Raw genomic sequence first — 18,597 nt, 5'->3', positions numbered from 1 at the left:
AATTTCTTAAAAAGTAAAAATAATTTGTATAAATAAACTACAGGTCAAGAAAAGATATAATTATCCCCGTTTAATATAATTTTTGAATAAATTCCGCTTATTTATTGCACAACATATTACCTATATATAGTTTTTTTTCATAAATTTATGCTTTAAGAACTTGCACTCTTGCATAGTAACATTGACTTTAAATCATATTGACGCCCAAGTCCAAGTAGGGCTGGGTATTTAGGACGGAGGCAGATTGTGTCGCTAAATTGTTTGGCATTACTAAGAAGACAAATAAAATAATTATGTATTTGAAAAGTTTTAAGATAGGATCGAGTATTTAAAATGATTATCCAAAAATTAAAGTATTCGATTTGAACTATCTTAATTCGCACTACCCGACTTATGCACACTCTTACGTCCAACACATATACACTACATTAGTACTAAAAAAAAAAAAAAAAAAGTTGAGCAGCATTAATAGGAGTTGAGCGATAATAAAAGGATAGGATAAAATTGCATATTTATGGGGTGAAGAAAAGAAAGTGAGGAGGAAGTCGTAAGCAACAAGATTCATATGCTTGCTGCCCTTTTCTTTTTCTTCTTTTCTTCTGTGCTTTGCTTTGGAAGGCTTCTTTCTTTCCCCTTTGCTTTTGATTTCATCCCAATTCATTAATGAGTGCACATGAATTGTTGTGGATAGAAAGGTAGATGAGATGGTTTTATCTTAAAGTCTCTTCCTCTCTCTCTCTCTCTCTCTCTCTCTCTCTCTCTCTTCTTTTAAATATATAAATATTTTTAAATCAATCAATACAACATAATTATAATTTTCAATACGCAATATATCAATATTTATAAACCAATATCCATCCAAACAATGAATATTGGTATCTCTTCCTCTTCTAATAACTCTATTCATCTACCACTACTACACACTATTTTGAATCTTTTTTGTTTTTCTAATTTTATTTATAATTTATATGCATTATTTATTGGTAATTTTGTTTTATGCATTATAATTTTAATAAAAAATAAAAAACAAAAACTAGGACAGTAGACAGACACCCCATTTATTATTCTTTCTTTACAAATAAAGGAGGTTCCTACATTCTCGTGGATGGGGTCCAGGTCCATCCCCACTTGCCACATCACTAAATGCATCAAGGCACCTTCCACGTGTCATGACCTCATAGGTGGTCCCACAACCATTTGAGTACAATCATTGGTTATACCAATCAATCCTATTCTTGGAATTCAATTTTTTCTACTTTTATAAATTCACTATCATTTTGTGACATAACATTCACTGCAATTGCAATACCACATCTCATTCCACCGTACGTTTGAACATTCACAAACCATTTATAATAATTTTATTATGTATTTAATTAAATAAAAAAATATTTTGTCGAAGAAATGTATTTATGTAATTTGATAGATATATATGGTATGGTTGATTTACTATTATGTGAATGGCCCATCTTATTATGACAGTATTTGAATGAATGAGCATACATACATAGATATAAAATCATGAGTCATTCATTAATATGAGTTGATACGTGAAATGAATGATTAGGAGGCAACAGGACCAAACATGTGCTGCGCCTAATAAATCAGGTTTCTGCTTCTCAACTCATCACTCTTCCTTTTCATTCTCTCTCATCTCATCTACTCCTTTATGGAAACAAAACCAAAAACCAAATACTCCAACTTCCCTATTTTCCCACTAACTTTTCTTCATCCACAAACCTTATAATTCATCATCTCATGTTCGTTACCACTCAATTTTATTACATACACGTATATATATATATATATTTAAAATTTGTTAAGTTTGTATATAATTAAATTAAACCTCGTGAGATCATGACATTATAATTATCAAGTTTTTTTATACACACCAACTATCATAAAATCATGTTATATCAACAGTAGGACTTGATCTAAATCGAGGTCCTCTGCGATCTAGAGTTGATTTGGGTGATGACCTGACAACGATTCGGAGTATGACTCTGACGAGTATTTCGAGTTAAATTGGGAATGATTGGCTTGCACACGAAACTCGTTAGGCTAGTTGAGGACCAACAATTAAGTCAGTTTAGGGTATGAGGTTATAAGGGGCTGCACTTATATATGCAATCTCGTGTAATAAATGCATACTTGTCAAATTGACCCTTTAAGTGTTTATAGGCTTTTATGTGGTAGAGTCGGTACATGCTACGTATCAGTAGTGCAATCGTCAAATAATTGCCAAATTAATAGTTGTGCAAGTGGGTGATGGAATCAAATGGGTCGAATCGCATAATAAACAGACTGATGTATAAAATGTTTGGGCATTTTTTGGGTTGTTTGAGAACATTTTGATCCTTTGCTGATTTAATGTATTTTCCAGTATCAAGACCTATATCATACTTACTATTATTCTATAGCTAGTGTGTACCATAGTTGTTGTCGGAACATGATTTTGTATGCAGAGTGGATAGTTCACATGTTGAACCACAATTCTTACAAGTAATTGAAGAGAAAGGAAGAAGAGCAGGGGGAGAGATGAGCAGTTTGGGAAATAGAAAAGGGAATGGAAGAGGGGGGACCATGGCATTGAAGATAGAGGTAGATTTGTTGCAGTGATGTATGGTAATGGCATAGAACCACATTCTTGATACAGCTAAGGATTCCAGGTTGTAGAAAGAAGGGCCCCCGATTTGATTGGAAAGCACCCCATTTTAGTTCACTCTAATCATCTATCTATGTATGTATGCAGCCAGCCAGCCATTGTACGTATGGGCTGTAGGGTCCACCTATTTACATTATTACAGTACTGCTCTGTTCATCAATCGAGTACGAGATATCAAAGAATTGAATTCCGTAATCCAACATTGAATTAGATTCACTAGTTTTTATTCATTTTTAAGTTTGGACTGAATTATTTGGGATGTTTGGATTGAAGCATATGGCAAGTTGGGAATTCCCAATTCATGATAACAATTAATTACTTTATTCTCAATAATTTTAAGTTGTAATTAATTTCAAGTACAATTCAACATATATTTAAAGTTGCCGCGCGTAAAATCATTATTATGAATTATTTCAATCATATTATACTAATATTTATTGCCAAATTAAACCAAAAATGTTGAAACATATCTCCCCCCACCCTTCACTGTAAAGACATGTTTTTTTATGTATAAATATATAGATATTATTTATATCTATATTAATATATAAAAAAAAAGACCCTTCAAACTCACAAAAGACAGTTTATAACACTATTATATTAATTTTTTGTAAAATAAAAAATACTATTCAACTAATGAGATAACTAATTTTTTCAAATTTCAAATTTTACATTAACTAATAAATTAGCTTTCTTTTTATTCTTTCTTTTTGTTTTTTTTAATATAATGTATTGATTTATATATTTTACTCTTATTCATAATATATTTTAAAACGTGAAAGATTATTTTTATATAAAAAAAATATGTGTTATAGACAAAAAGTGGTAGTTTTGACATCCCTACACATTTTTTTTGTGATTTAAAAAATATCATTCAACCGATAAAATAACTATTTTATTCAACTACCCAAGTTTTGCATTAATTGATAAGTTAATTTCTTTTATATAAACTTTTTGTTCTTTCTCTTTTTATTTTTTTAATTATTGAGTATTAATTTATATATTTTATTCTTAATTATAATATATTTTAAAATATAAAAAAATAGTTATTATACATACACAATGGGATGTAGAGGTAGTAATAATACAAGAAAAGGGATTTGATGTAGTTAGTGGGGTTAAGGTAGAAAGGAACACATGCAGTGTCTCTCCATGTTTGTGCTTGGGGCAATCAATGTTTGAAATATTGGTAATATTACAAGACAGCTTTCATGAAGGAGAAGTCCTTTGCCTTAGATTCTAACATTATTCTTCCTTCCTGCGCTCCTCATTTCACATTCTCTACCTACTTACTTCAATATAATACAACTAACCACTTTATATTATTAATTTAATTACACAATTTTAAATCCAATAATCAGCTCCTGCCACGTATACCTCTCCCTAACAAATTAACTAAACATGCATATTATTAATTTCTTGTAATACATTTCATATATGCACAAGCTCAATTATTTATTGACAACTCGATTCTTACATATATCCCATCCAACAAATCTGAAGAGAGGAAACGCGACCAATGATCTCTTAGTTCAGAATTACGGATTTGAGAGTTTGTGTATGTGTTTGTCTTAATTTATATGAATTATTTTATATTTTTAATTATATTGATATATAAATCGAGTTGATGTATTTTTTAATTTATTAAAATATTAATATAATTATGACTTAAAAAAAGAAAGACAGAGAGAGAGAGAGAGAATATCAACATACATAAAAGGACCAACTCAATTAGTCAAATGCAAAATTTAGGATTAATTCTTGGCATGCTTAGTAATGTTAATATTAAAAAATAATAATAATAATTTCGGAGTAGTTGTCATCTTGATTGGTTTTATTATTAATATTATGAAATTTTATTATAAAAATAACTTAACTTACCAAAAACAAATAATAATAGATGATCTCATTCTCATACCAATAATACAAAATTTAAAATGTAAGTTAGGCATATTTTATTCTTAATAGCAATAAATGTGATTGTACGTGGTTGAAAGATAATAATGCCCAGCTCAGCAATTTTGAAATTGTTAAATAAAGTGTATCCGCCATCTAATTATAATAATACTAATGACCAGATCCTTATTTAAAGGGAAATGAATCAACATCATGGGAATCCCATGTAACTACTAAATTTGTAAGAAATTTAGAATAAATAATTATTTCAACAACTATATATATCAACCCTCATCTTTTATCATAAAATAGTATTGTATCTTGTATTACATGCATTTACGTTATTTATATTTTAAAATTTATTTTTATACACATCACATATATAGAAAATGAAAATGAATTTAATGTTAAGTTGTGTTAGAAAATGATTGGATGATAAACTTAAAAATTAAATTAATTAATAAAATTATTATTAAATAATTATAATAAGTGGCTGGTTATGAATATCCAACACGTAAGATGATTGTTGAGGGTGTTCAGCCGTCATCCAATTTTGTCTAATCAATTGAATGTGTGTTAATCACCAAAGTAGTGTAACCTTTGTTGAAGTGATACCTCTATTTTGGTGAAATAGCATGTTCTTTGGGTGAAATAATGAGTCCATTTGCATGAAAAATTATGACTTTTTACAAGTATATTTTTCGATTGGACATGTCTATTAAATAGTACATTTTCAATTTTTATAAATAGTCCCCCACCCCCCAAACCCCAATAGCGTTTTTTTTTTTTTTTTTTTTTAATAATAGAGTATTATTTTGAGAGTTTTAAATATTTCTTGGTACTTTTTCTTAAAATTTGTAATATCGCTGTTTTGAAATTATAATTATTTTATTTTAAAAATAAATTATTATAAACGTACAACCACAGGAGGCCAAGGGCGATAATTATCTTAAAAATAAAAGGAGTAACTCTTGACTCGACTTCTTAATGCATGACTACCCGTATATCTTTTATATTTCACAAAAAATTGTAATGAAAAATTTATGCATTAATGAATTTAATTAAAGAATGGGATAAAGTTCCCATTCTCAAGACATGTTGGAGCACAAGGAGGCAATTGGGAACGTGAATTCCTAAAGATTCCCTTATCTAATGTATATTAGATAAGGTTTTCTTCTCTCTCTCTCTCTGTTTTGACGGCATAATTATTCATTTATTAATTAATCCAATGGTTTGATTTACAATGATCAGTGGATTAACTGTGAACCAATCAAAATGGTGGGAATATCATTTCATCCAATGTGAACTTGGAAACTTAAAAACCCTGTGAAAGTTGAGTGGGGGGGTTGGTTGCTGTGGGGTGCACGTGCTTGCCGGAGTGAAATTTCACGTGCCCCATGTGCCCAAATCGTGCGAACCACAAACCATCATCAACACTGACACTGCTACTGCTACTGCTACTGCCAGCCTCATTTCCGTTGGTTCATTGCCCTTCCTGTTTTTCTGGAAATTTAATTTATTACTTTTACTAATATTATTAATTTATTTATGGACTTCATCAACTTATAGGATTTAAATGGGAATATTATTGAGATGAACTGTTATTCTATCTCCACCATTTTTTGTCTATATTTAACTGTTTATTTTCACAATAAATTCGAAAAAGTTTATGTTCTTTCTTCAAGATATTACCACTAAAATATTTATTTTCTTTTCTTTTTTTTTTAATAAAAAGAATGAATGAAGAAATAAAGGGGACAGAGGGGGATTTGGAGCACAAAGTCAACAATAGTTTTGGATTGTTTGAGTAGTAATTACAGAGATCAGATGTGTGTGTGGATTGAATAAGGTTTGAGTGCACGGGATGTGAGCAGCATATTATTCCAACAAATAAACATATGTATTCCTATGCGTAGTAGTAGTAATAATGTACTCATATACGTATTCAAACACTTCATATTGGAGTTAGTCATCACCTTCACCATCAATCTAAGTTCCAGCAGCAGCAGCAGCTTCAACACCTTGATGAGAATGAAGCAGACGTTGAAGAACTCTTGGATACAGGGTGAAGGACAAAGCGCATTATGAGAATGCGCTTTCTTTGTATTTTACTGAGTTGCCTACGTGGGTTGTTACATCATTTATTCTTGATTTCATTGGGCCACCTCATTGCCTAGGCTGTTAGTTTGTTACTTGGTAGTTAGCTGATGTGGCTTGTGTATATATATCTCTCTTCTTCATCTTCTTAACTGTAACTGAAATTACAGAGATATTTTGCTGAAATGGAGTTCTACGTTCTCCCCCAATTCTTCTACTTTTTCTGTATTCGTTTTCTTTTGAATTCCAACATGGTATCAGAGCCTTCTATATGAAGGTCTCTGGGATACGTATTGATTACATTGAACACAATACTGAAGAAATATGGCAGATTCAAGTTTGAATAGCAGAGCTGCGACAGAACAGCTGGAACGAGAAGCACTCTATATTCACCCCTCGGAAAACTCCAGCTTAACACTGGCGTCTTCACCTCTGGACGGCACCAACTTTCTAACATGGAGTCGTTCCGTCTATGTCGCCTTAGGAACAAAAATGAAGCTTGGCTTCATTGATGGTACGCTTCCAAGGCCGGATACAGGTTCAACGACGTTTGAGCAATGGCGCCGCGTGGACCTATTGGTTACATCTTGGATATGGAACTCCATTTCGAGAGATATCGTAGAATCCATTGATGGTTCCAAGGCCGGATACAGGTTCAACGACGTTTGAGCAATGGCGCCGCGTGGACCTATTGGTTACATCTTGGCTTGGAAACTCCATTTCGAGAGATATCGTAGAATCTTTTATGTTCGTCAATTCGTCACGAGAACTTTGGCTAGAGATACAGAGTCGATACGGAAGAAGTAATGGACCGATGATATATCGGATCCAGCGTGAGATATCCACCATTGCACAGCATGATCTATCACTAACAGCCTATGTGACTAAGTTGAAGAAATTCTGGAACGAGCTTCTAAGTTTAGCGCCTAATCCGCGGTGTACTTGTGGCTGTTGTACCTGTGACGTGAATAAGGCGATAGAAGAAAGAAATGAACATGTACAATTGATGCAGTTTCTCATGGGACTCCATGAGATTTTCGACCACGAAAGAAGCCAATTGTTGATGCAAGATCCATTACCAACCTTGGAACGAGCGTTCGCCATGTTGTTCACAGTGGAGAATCAGAGGCAAGTGAATACTGAAGTTGGTGCGCTTCCTCAGCAGATGGCTTACCAATTTACATCAAAGGACGGCAGAAATAGTGGTGACAGGTTCCAAAATAAGAAGAGAACTTATGTGGACAGAAGGACTTTATCTTGTACGCATTGTCACAAGACTGGGCATACATCAGACACATGTTTTTTTCATTCAGCTGCATCCAAAGAATATGTACAAATCGCAGCCTCTTACTCCTAGTATGACTTCAGGGAGAACTCACAAACCAAATCTACCCTATGTCCCTCAGCTCAACGAGCTCAGTCTTATTCTTTTCATCTATCACAGCAACATATGGTAGTCATACCTCAACTCTCAAAACTGGCAAGAAGTCCCAAGCCTCTGTCTCTGCCTCTGGCCGAGTGTGATACACTTTCGCTCGGCAAAGGCCGGATGAAGAAGCTCTTGGAATTTCTCCAAAAACAGTCCCCATTCTTCCTCGTTCATGTCTGCTAGCTTCACAAAGCTGACACTTGCCGGGAGCTGCTCGTTTGCACTGATGTGGCCAGATGATGAACTAGCAAGATAGCCATTGTCTGGTTTGGCTCCTGCAAACTTTGGGAACTTCTGGTTCTTCCCACCTAGACTCGTATTTTTCAGTGACATAGAAAGCTTAGAAATACTTGGACCCTTAGCTAGAGTTGGAAGACTAACTAAACCCTTCTCTTCTCCTTCACCTTCCTCTTCTTCCTCCTCAATGCATTCTTCTAGTTTAGAAAGTGGATTACGGCCATTAACACTTCCAAATCCAAAATGGAACGGTGTTGCCACCAAGCCTTCAGATGGGTTAGGCTCACGCCCACCATCTTCACAATCAATGTCGAATTGAAACTCATCAAAGTCTGCTTCACCCTTGGGAGAGAACATTTCCTCAGCTACAAGTCTTCTTGCCTCGATGCATATAAGCTCAAGCTCACTGGGCTCCTCGTCACCACTGCGAAACTCCCTACTCATCATCTGTCCAATCTCAGCAAGACACAGCCCATATGCAGCAGCTTCCTTAAGGAAAATTGTGCAGACGAACAAGACGCGCAAGCAAGCTTCTCGAATCATTGGGAGCTCACTTCGAAGCATCTCTGAATCACGAGTCGGGTCAAGATTTGCTATGTATGCAAGTTCGTCGTCCGAGAAAGGGATGGAAGCCTGAGGCCAATGAATCCACTCAAAATACGGATCTTCCAGACTCTCAGGCAAGCAAAGGCCATGATCAATGGGGATCAGTTCCACTTGATCAAATCTCCCTGCATCATCAAGTTTCCTAACTAAAAGATTACCCGCATGCCTATCTGTGTTAAGAATCCTAATATCTAAAATCCCAATGCGATGCACAGCAGACACAGGGAAACTTGAGGTTCCATGGTCACTTGCATCAAAATCATGTGGAATATACTGTTGGAAGGATGCAATCTTGCTGACAAGTTTCTTCTTCTGAGGCTTGTTTCCATTCACGCCATCATTAATATTGAAGACCGAGTGAGTGATCTTGACCAGTGCAGTAGGTGGCACATTTGCAAAATGGTCATAGTCGAGAAGGTAAGCAGCTACTTCTCTGAACCCTGTTTCGCCCACCCTCACAGAACGTTTTAAACCTGGTTGCCCAAGAGCTTTACCAATAAAGCCCTTTGGGTTGTTTGGTGCAAACGGTTCTTCATCGGTGGGCTTCACAATGGCAACACTCTCACCTCGGACATTTCTGAAATAATATGCTCCTCCAAGCCCACTATGAACAGGGAGCGGATCGACCCCGTTCTTCATTGCCTTGACAATTTCCTTTACAAGTTGTTTGGTCTTGGCAAAGCGATTTGAGTGGCCCAAAATTTCAATGGGCCCACTCTGATCATTCTGTTGTATGTCTCTACCAGTGGGAGACAAACACGGAGTTGAGGAACTTCTGTGCATCAAATTCCTTGTCAGCAGGAGAGGGGAATGATTTCGAACGGCACTGAGATCATTCTTAAGAATCATATCCCCAAATGTCAAAGAACTCTCCTCAACGGGGAAATTTAGGGCAAGCTGCAGTCTCCTCTTCACAGTGTGTGCATTGTCGCTCCTATCCAACTCCATCCCCAACACACATCCTGTTTCAGTCTGTACAAAAACGCGTCTCCTGCAGGTTGGTTTCCCTTCCATTCTATTAGTTCCGTGATACTCCCCACTTCCAAGTGGATTCTTGAAAGCTGCCACAGCCATCTGGGTCTGAACAGGGCTATCCAAGTTATGAGACATGAAAGGTAGAAAATGACCACCGATGGTTCTTCTCACAGCCGGCAACCAAGATGGCGACAGGAGAGAGCTTTCCCCGCACTCTCAATTGAACGCCAAACTTTGAAGCCGAATGCAACAGAACCAGAAATATGTCTGTACCAATAATAATCATCAATCGGCAAATCAAGATCTAAATCAGTCCAAGACTATTGGAACCCAGATGAATTACAGCAAGGATGTACTAGAAGACCAAAGCAGAGGAAGAGAGAGATTCGACGATCAGTCCTTTGAGAGAGCCATGGGATGATTACAATTAAGCCTCACGCCACATCTGAAAGTAAAACAAGGTCCAAGTCAAATAAGAGAAGTTACAGTATAACAATTCTATCAACTTGAAAATTAAAAAATATCACCACGCCCTGAAACAACACCATCATTTATTCCAGATTTCTCTCCCCGATCTCAAAACATGAAAAATAACTAAATGCTAGTAATGATGCAAGCTAACTAGAACTTCCACAAAACACACTCTCTCACAACCAAGAACTGCGTAAACAAGAACAGATTTCTTCGACTTCTTCAATTCCTTCTCCAAAGCAAAAGAAGTTTCTATAATCAGATAGATTAAACCCATTTACACCAGATGAAGCCCCGGCCAAGCAGCAAGCAAGCACTACTTATCTACGCAACATTATTCACAACAAACCTCAGGCGAGCGCAAACTCTTGACGAAGAAAAACGGTAATCCACTAAATCTTGATTCGGTAATTAATGGATTCCACAATCTAATCCCCAATTACCTTTAACACAACACATTTCCACATATCAATAACGCTAAACTTAATCCTATCAACATAAAGTGAGAATTTCGCTCAAACAAAACAAAAAATCCGTCCATTACGGTTAAAGAAATTACACATGCAACCACATTAGCCAGAAAGCTAATCCGCAAAAACACCAACAAAATGAAACCTAAACTGCGCAAATCAACTCACCAGAAAGCCGGATCTGAAGACACTCCTCCTTTTCTTTCGCCGGTTCCGGTAAACTACTGCAAGATCGTCGGTACAACCATTGGAAAGAATCCGAACAGTCCAACGGCCGGAACAACAGACAACCAAAAGGTTTACGACGAGGACTTGATCACAGTATTGCCGTCTTCTTTTCTTGCTGTGCGCTTCCCTTCTCTTTCTCTCTCTAGTTCTTATTTCCTCACTCTATATCCGTATATGGATATATGACTATATATGTGTATATATATCTCTCTTCTTCATCTTCTTAACTGTAACTGAAATTACAGAGATATTTTGCTGAAATGGAGTTCTACGTTCTCCCCCAATTCTTCTACTTTTTCTGTATTCGTTTACTTTTGAATTCCAACACTTCACCCTTCTCTTCTGCCTTCATTTTTATATTAAAACAAAAATTATAATTATTTTATACTTTCATTCGTTTCATGATATATATAGACAATTTATAACATTTTATTTTCGCATTATATCCATCCAATCAATACATCAACATACTAATAATAGTAAAACAATAAATTATAATAAATTTCAATTTAACTATTACATCAATATGATTATAAACAAATTACAATGATTCACAAGAACTTGTTATGAACACCAACACATTCAATAAGATTCAAACCCATAAACTCGAACTTGTTATGAAGTGCAGTTTGTAAATCAGTTATATATTTAAGGAAATGTAAGGTATTCATTCTTTTAGAGAAAATGGAAAAACCTAGATATTAAAAAAAAAAAGAAAAAAAATGAATATTTATTTGAGAAAATAAAATAGAATATGTTGATAAGAAGTAATGCACGGAGCCCCGTCCCCAATCAGCCTTTGGAACACAACTACCTTTTTTCAGCCTTGTGAAGGTCTTAAGCAGCGTTTACGCTAAACTAATCACAAAGCTAGAGGTGGGAGGGGATGTGGGGTGGGTGCTCCAAAACTCTCCTACTATCTATGGATCAAGTATTGAAGTAGTTGCTACGACATGTTTTGGGTTTGGGTGTATAGGGGTTGTTGGGCTTGATAAGCTAAATGCGACGTGGATCACATCCTTGTGCACTTAAAAAGTGTTTTTTCTTTGGGCTGGCTCTACTTACAACACTTGTTGAAATGCTAATGTTTCACAATCACGAAGAAGCCCCGATTTCTTCTCTCAATTCCCCACCACCTTCTGTTTCATTCAGCATAAGTTACGTATACTACATCAAAAAAAAAAAAAAGGAAAAAAGCACAAGTTAATGTATGCTAAATGACATAGAAGATAGAATAAATTATGCAATAGAAAATTTGATATGCACTTCCCTGTACAATAAACATTTGGATTTTAGTGTCGGCGATGGAGGGGAAAACTAGAGGCAGTCCAGTTTTAACTTTTAGGTTTAAGAAAATTTTCTTGGTAAACCCCTAAATCCCAATGTTGGACATATGTCCATATTGCTGTATTCTCGTAATTCTGAGTCCTAGGGGTAATAATAAGATTACATATCTTTCCAAGTCCTCCATATGCTTGAGGATGAGTTACAACCATACCCTACTGTTGCATCTTGGAATATAGTTGCCACAAACATAGGAGAATGTAATTTGTTTAACAAAAAGAATTAGACACAGATTACTCTGTTTCCTAAGTTTGAAGTCTTTTGCTTTCCATTGACCTCCTCTATATTCCCATGGACAAATTGGTCATGATTTGATCACTCCTAGAGTTTGAGCCTCGAGGGAAATAGCATGCCTAATGTCCCCAATATGAAGCGCATGCTCTCCCATTGGAATCCTTCGAACTCCAGCTCCATCCACCACACTCAAATACTTGCAAACATGGATCTTGATAGGCACCCGCTCTTGCCCTCCTGCAGCCACCTTTACTTTCTCGAACGTGATAAGTTGTTTGTGCGGCGCCCCAAGTCCCCTTGGTGGTGTTGAGAAGACCAACAACGTGTGGGAGCCATCTTTTGAACCCGTGTTTCTCACATCCACGCTTACAACAAGTGATAGCCTATTACATCTAGCATGAGTCACTCGGATCGACTTGCTCGAGACAACGGTCGTGTTGGAATGGTGCCGCCCGTCAACAGGAACCGACACTACCTTTGGCGCATCTGCTATAGTGTGGACGAAACTCGTGTAGCTCATTCCGTGCCCAAAAGGATACACAACGGGGCCTTTGTAAAACCGGTAAGTCCTTCCGGGATAGTTTCTTGATGGATCGGCCCTCATGTCCATAGTTGTCATAGGCAAATTGTTGAGGTATTCTTGAGGGTACCATGTCATGGGAAGCTTTCCACCTAAATGAATCCACACAAAGATTAACAATCTCAACCATTACAATCAAATATGCCCCCAACGCAAGATATATAAAAGATTATTCTACCTGGATTGTGAGTTCCAAACAGGACATCAGCAATTGCAGCTCCTCCAGCTTGGCCGGGATAGCCAACCCACAGAATTGCAGCAATTCGCGGGTCGTTTTTGGCAAATGATATATCAATTGGACCACCGCTCATTAGAACCAAAATGGTTGGACCCTTTGAGGCGGCGGAAACCTTAGAAATGAGCTCCTGTTGGCGCCCTGGTAGCATGAGCCCTGCCCTGTCTCTGAACTCAGCTTCAATGGATTGGTCCAGCCCCATCACCATAATGGTTGCATCCGCTCGCCGGGCTGCCTGAATGGCTCCACCAAATAGCGCATCATCAGCGCAAGCCACTTCTGCACAACCTGGCTGATGAATTGTCCTACTATATGCGCTTATTCCTTGTAATGGAGTTGTGTATCCACAAGCGACACCTGTATAAGGAAAAAAGCATAAGCCAAACTTCAATGGGACATATCTACAAGACTTAATTGTGGTGATATGTTATTACCAGCATAATTGCCTATCATTGTGACAGTAACATCTGAATTAGGCCCGATGACCGCATAAGGATGGTGTCTTCGGGGTGAAAGAGGGAGCACGGAGCCTTCATTTTTCAGTAAAACTATTCCCTGTCTAGCAGCTTCAAGGGCCAGCTCCTGGTGGGCCGGAGTGCACACGTCCTTGGGGCCAAGGTTGCCGTATGGCTGCGCTGACGGCTCTCCATCAAACATTCCGAGCCTCATTTGAACTGTAATTGTATTGTACAAGGCAAGATTGATGTCTGCTTCATTAAGTAGGCCTCTTTGTACTGCATTCTCTGTGTGTACGGAGAGAAAAGGCCCACAATCCAAATCCAAGCCTGAAATCATATAACATACACATCATGTAAATGTGGAGTACACGTAAATGAGGATGCATGCAGGTCAACCATTTTACTTACCGGCTTTGATGGCATCTGCAACTGCTTCTTCTGGAGTTGAAGCATAATGCTGATTATCATAAAACACACCCACAGAGTCGCAATCCGAGACAATGTACCTAGAGCGAAGATCGCCAAAGTAGAAATGAAATAGAGTGCAAAACGTATGCAAATTGCTGGACATTTAATTGGTCAAAAAGACCATAGTGAAAGCGTATACCCGTCGAGACGCCAAGAGCCTCGTACTGTTCCCCGGAGAAGTTTGGGGTCAGCGCAGGTGGGAACGCCGTTAACTTGATTGTAGGAACACATCACACTTGCAACTTTACCTTCCATTACACAACTTCTGAATGGGATATCAAATGTATCTTTAATGTCCTGTTGGCTTACCTGCGTAATTTGTCAATGTCAATTGTCTCATTGGAAAAAGAGAAAAAGTAACACGTACTGTACTATGCGCACAACGAAGCAGCGAATGACTAGACATTCTATACCTTTGCATTAAAGTGGAACCTATCAACTCCGGCCCAGTTATCGAGGTCGTAGGCCGTGTAATGCTTGCAGCACGCCGCCACCTTCAGCCGGCCGCCAGCGTCTGTCCCCTGTAAACCTCTAACATAGCTCGCCGCATATTTAGCGGCGACCACCGGATCCTCGCCGGGAGTTTCCTGTCCCCGGCCCCATCTTGGATCGCGGAATATGTTGACGTTGGGGCTCCAATAAGTGAGCCCCCCCATCCCGCCATTGTACATTGCGCGGGCCTCGTCTGACACCACCTGCGGAGAAAAGCCCATGTTTTTTCATTATGGGCCCATCCGATTGGTTGCAACTTGCAAAAGAAACTTTGAGCTTTAAATGTTGTCTAATCCCCTCCTACTTTGTTTATCAATTTGCATTTTAGATAAGAGTGTGTGACTTTGCTCCCCGCATAAGTTCCAAAGTGATATCATTTTAAATTCAATAGAATAATCCTTTTTGAAAAGCGTCATGACCTGTTATATCAACCCATTGAGAAAAAGACACTACGGATTAATATTTGATACTATTTAAGATATGTTATCAAAAGAATCAAAATGGTTTTTTTTTTTTTTAGAGAATTTCTATTCATGTCAGGTTGTTTGAATTAAATTAATTATATAATTTATGATATATTATGTTATTGATTATATTTATAGATTATACATCAATCATGCATTAAAAATATTATTTTTATATATGATTAGCTTAAATTTAGCAAAAACTGAATTAAATTATAATTTCCTGATTTCTAACATAATTTTTTATGAATTAGTACCATTTTGTTATGAGTAAAAAGTTGAATAAGTAAAGATCGTCATTGATAAAAGCGACAAGTACATAGCAAAACCTAGAAAAGCGTGCATTTCATGAAACTATGTTATTGAAAGAGTAATATTATATAATGTCAGTAGTATAAATATAAAATAATTAATTTCATCATTTTCTTAATTTGTAAAATACATAAATTAGAAAGTGTACACGCCCGAGATTTAGATATACTAATTAGGAGAGGTTATTACTATAACTAGCACGGCACACAGATCCACCAAGACTTCTCATGCAGTTGCCTAAACCAAAATGTTCCCATACTCCACCTCCAAAGTACCAAAAATCACATTAACTCTTGCATCGATTTTCACAAACTCGGATCAACTGAAAAGTTTCAAATCATAACATTAAGGATGGTGTGATGTTACCTCTCCAATCTTTTCCCACAATGAAACATTGAATGAGGCGGCGGTAGTGATGACCTGCGGGAAGCTGGTGGCGCCAGGGAATTCGCCGCCGAATTTAGTCCCCGGACCTACATTGGAGACGCCGTGAAGCGCCTCCGACCACCACTCGTACTCCTTGATCCCCAGGCGAGGCACGGCGGCGGCATTGTTGGCTAGCAGCTTAACCTTCTCTTGCAATGTCAACCGCCCGATCAAATCCTTTACTCTCTCTTCTATACGCAAACCTGTTGTACAAAAGGGTAAAGTATGGGTTGCTGAATCTCTGGGGTCGCAGGCGAATGGAAGGCCTGCTCCCGCTGTTGTCAGAACAGCCAATAGCAACAAGAGAAGAATAAAGGAAAAAGTCGTGTTTCCCTTCATGATTTCTTGAAGGGAATTTGGTATAAGGCTGAGGAATATGGGAAAGTAGTATAGCGAGAAGTGGGTTTATATATAAGTGAGATTTATGAATGTGTATGGGCGGTGATGATGTAGGCGAGCAGGTTTGCGAATGGTTGTCCATGATGTTGTTATTCAAGTGTTTAGCGCTTTTGGGCTTTTTGGGAAGGGTAAATCGTGCAAGTTGCAAGTAAAGGATAAAAGTAGATGCGCTAAATTTACTAGGTGAAAAACCTATCGGGTTTTGGGGCAAGTTGCAAGTCAAGATAATAAGAGTGGGCAGTTGCTATTTGTTTCTTTGTAAAGCATTCTATATTAGTAATTGTTTGTTTGGATTCAATTTTCTCTTTAAAGTTGTTGTATTTTGTTTTTAAATTAAATAATTTGAAGTTATATTTCAAATTCTTTTCTCAAATTTAATATCCATTAAAATAAAAAAAAGGCGGTATTTAAGCATCCTTTAATTCTAAAGTTAAGCAACATTATACTTGTTTAAGTATCACATTAACTCAAATACATTTATGAGTTTGTAGGTATAGACAGGAATTGAAATTTTGAGTTGGATTAAACTCAAATGAATTAAATGATGAATATAGTTATCAAATTAAGGGAAGCAGTTACATGCTTTGATTTGAGATATAATGGGGCATAAAAGCGAGGAAACAGTTGTTTAAATTTGAAGATGATAAAAGTAATTGAGATGAAATGTGAGAGAGAGATTGTGCAAAACAATGCTAGTAATAGTATAGTAGGTGTGTGGGCTACAAGTTGTTTTAGATGGCACGTGGCAAGCTCTTATTGGGCACGGAGTGGCATATTCTCATTGGTCATTGGATTGGCGAATTGAAATTCAGAGAGTGACGCAAGTTGCCTGGTGTGTCAGTTCAAGTTCAGGATAACCCAATATTGTTTGTTTCTACAAAAATCCTGTCCCCTGTCTCACTTTTTAATTACTATTTTATTTTATTCTCTATTTTTAATTACTATAAAATATTCTCTGAATTTAGATAAACTAATTATTGAGATATTATATTGTTTAATTGATCGTTTTTTTATTATTAAAAGTAATGAATATATTATAGCATTTTTAGTTTGTAGTTACCCATCCTTTAGATCAATTCTTTTAAGGACCTAATGGGCTTTAACTTAGCTTGGAACACAGCCCAATTTATACCTCTGCTAGTTTATTCTCTGTTTGGCTGTGTACAGAAATTATTCTCAACATTCAGGTTGAATAGCAACCCAAATAAGTATTTCTTTTCCAATCAATGTCACTGGATAAAATTTATAACCAAACAACATAATAATTTTGACCAGTTTAGGAATGTATTGGGCTGGGTTGGGTATCGAACTTCCCCTGGATGGACCCACAATGAGAGCAAAATTCCACAGCTTCAGGCCCACGACGAGAGCATCTGGGTCAGCCCACTTGTATTGTCAGAATTCTCTTGTTTCAAGGTTTTTGCAGTGGACCATGTCAGATATGAGTGTTCTAAATATGGTTATTTCTGTTTACCTCCTTTCGTTTTAATTTCATTATTATACTTAAACTCCCTTCTCTTCATTTATTACCGCCTACAGTACCTCTTTTCTAGTGCCTAATATAAAAACAATTTTCAAAGTAAAAAATAATCCTTAGAACCGACACGTGTAGTCGTGAACCACGAAATCCAGGCAAATATAAATAATAATATTTAATTAATTAATTGGGCCCAGGTCGCCCTCACTCCACCACCGAATTGAAATTCTCCTCTCTCCATAGACCTGTGAAGGAAAATACCCCCTAAAAAAAAAGAAGAAAAAAAAAAACAAAGGGGAAAGTAAAAGGAAAATTGCAGTCCAGATCTATCGGAATTGCAATCTGCATCCGATCCAAACAAAATGTTTCTCTTGGATTGGTTTTACGGCGTATTGGCTTCTCTTGGGTTGTGGCAGAAAGAGGCTAAGATCTTGTTCCTCGGCCTCGATAATGCAGGCAAAACTACGCTCCTTCACATGCTCAAGGATGAGGTTGTTTGTTTGCTTTTTTTTTTTTTATTTTTTATTTAGGATTTTAGTTTTGTTTGGTAAGTGGATCTCGGTGAATTGATTGGGTGGAGTTTTTGTTTGGTGCAGAGATTAGTGCAGCATCAGCCGACGCAGTATCCGATCCG

The 18,597-nt window shown here is 36.8% G+C and overlaps 3 protein-coding genes across 3 annotated transcripts in view; 1 reads left to right on the top strand and 2 right to left on the bottom strand.

Annotated features, from left to right (window-relative positions):
• On the bottom strand, positions 7,972-11,239 carry LOC105163059 (phosphatidylinositol 4-kinase gamma 5-like). The gene is made up of 2 exons (XM_011081267.2): positions 11,015-11,239; positions 7,972-10,350 (listed from the first exon to the last, which is right to left on the bottom strand). Exon 2 carries the CDS (start codon positions 10,038-10,040, stop codon positions 8,130-8,132), a length of 1,911 nt encoding a protein of 636 aa, XP_011079569.1. The 5' UTR covers positions 10,041-10,350; positions 11,015-11,239; the 3' UTR covers positions 7,972-8,129.
• LOC105163058 (probable beta-D-xylosidase 2) lies at positions 12,494-16,531 on the bottom strand. The gene is made up of 7 exons (XM_011081266.2): positions 16,028-16,531; positions 14,807-15,088; positions 14,533-14,702; positions 14,334-14,431; positions 13,902-14,252; positions 13,411-13,824; positions 12,494-13,324 (listed from the first exon to the last, which is right to left on the bottom strand). Exons 1-7 carry the CDS (start codon positions 16,424-16,426, stop codon positions 12,723-12,725), a joined length of 2,316 nt encoding a protein of 771 aa, XP_011079568.1. The 5' UTR covers positions 16,427-16,531; the 3' UTR covers positions 12,494-12,722.
• Positions 18,174-18,597, top strand: part of LOC105163056 (GTP-binding protein SAR1A-like) — a gene marked incomplete in the record, with an annotated part of 2,439 nt that continues 2,015 nt past the window's right edge. The window contains 1 exon segment of the mRNA XM_011081265.2: positions 18,174-18,454. Coding sequence (XP_011079567.1) covers positions 18,326-18,454 — 129 coding nt within the window.

The sequence above is a fragment of the Sesamum indicum genome, linkage group LG6 (genome assembly GCF_000512975.1).
Source record: "Sesamum indicum cultivar Zhongzhi No. 13 linkage group LG6, S_indicum_v1.0, whole genome shotgun sequence".
NCBI classification, from domain to species: Eukaryota; Viridiplantae; Streptophyta; class Magnoliopsida; order Lamiales; family Pedaliaceae; genus Sesamum; species Sesamum indicum.
The sequence above is the reverse complement of the archived record's forward strand: the minus strand, read 5'-3'. Positions and strand labels throughout refer to the sequence as shown.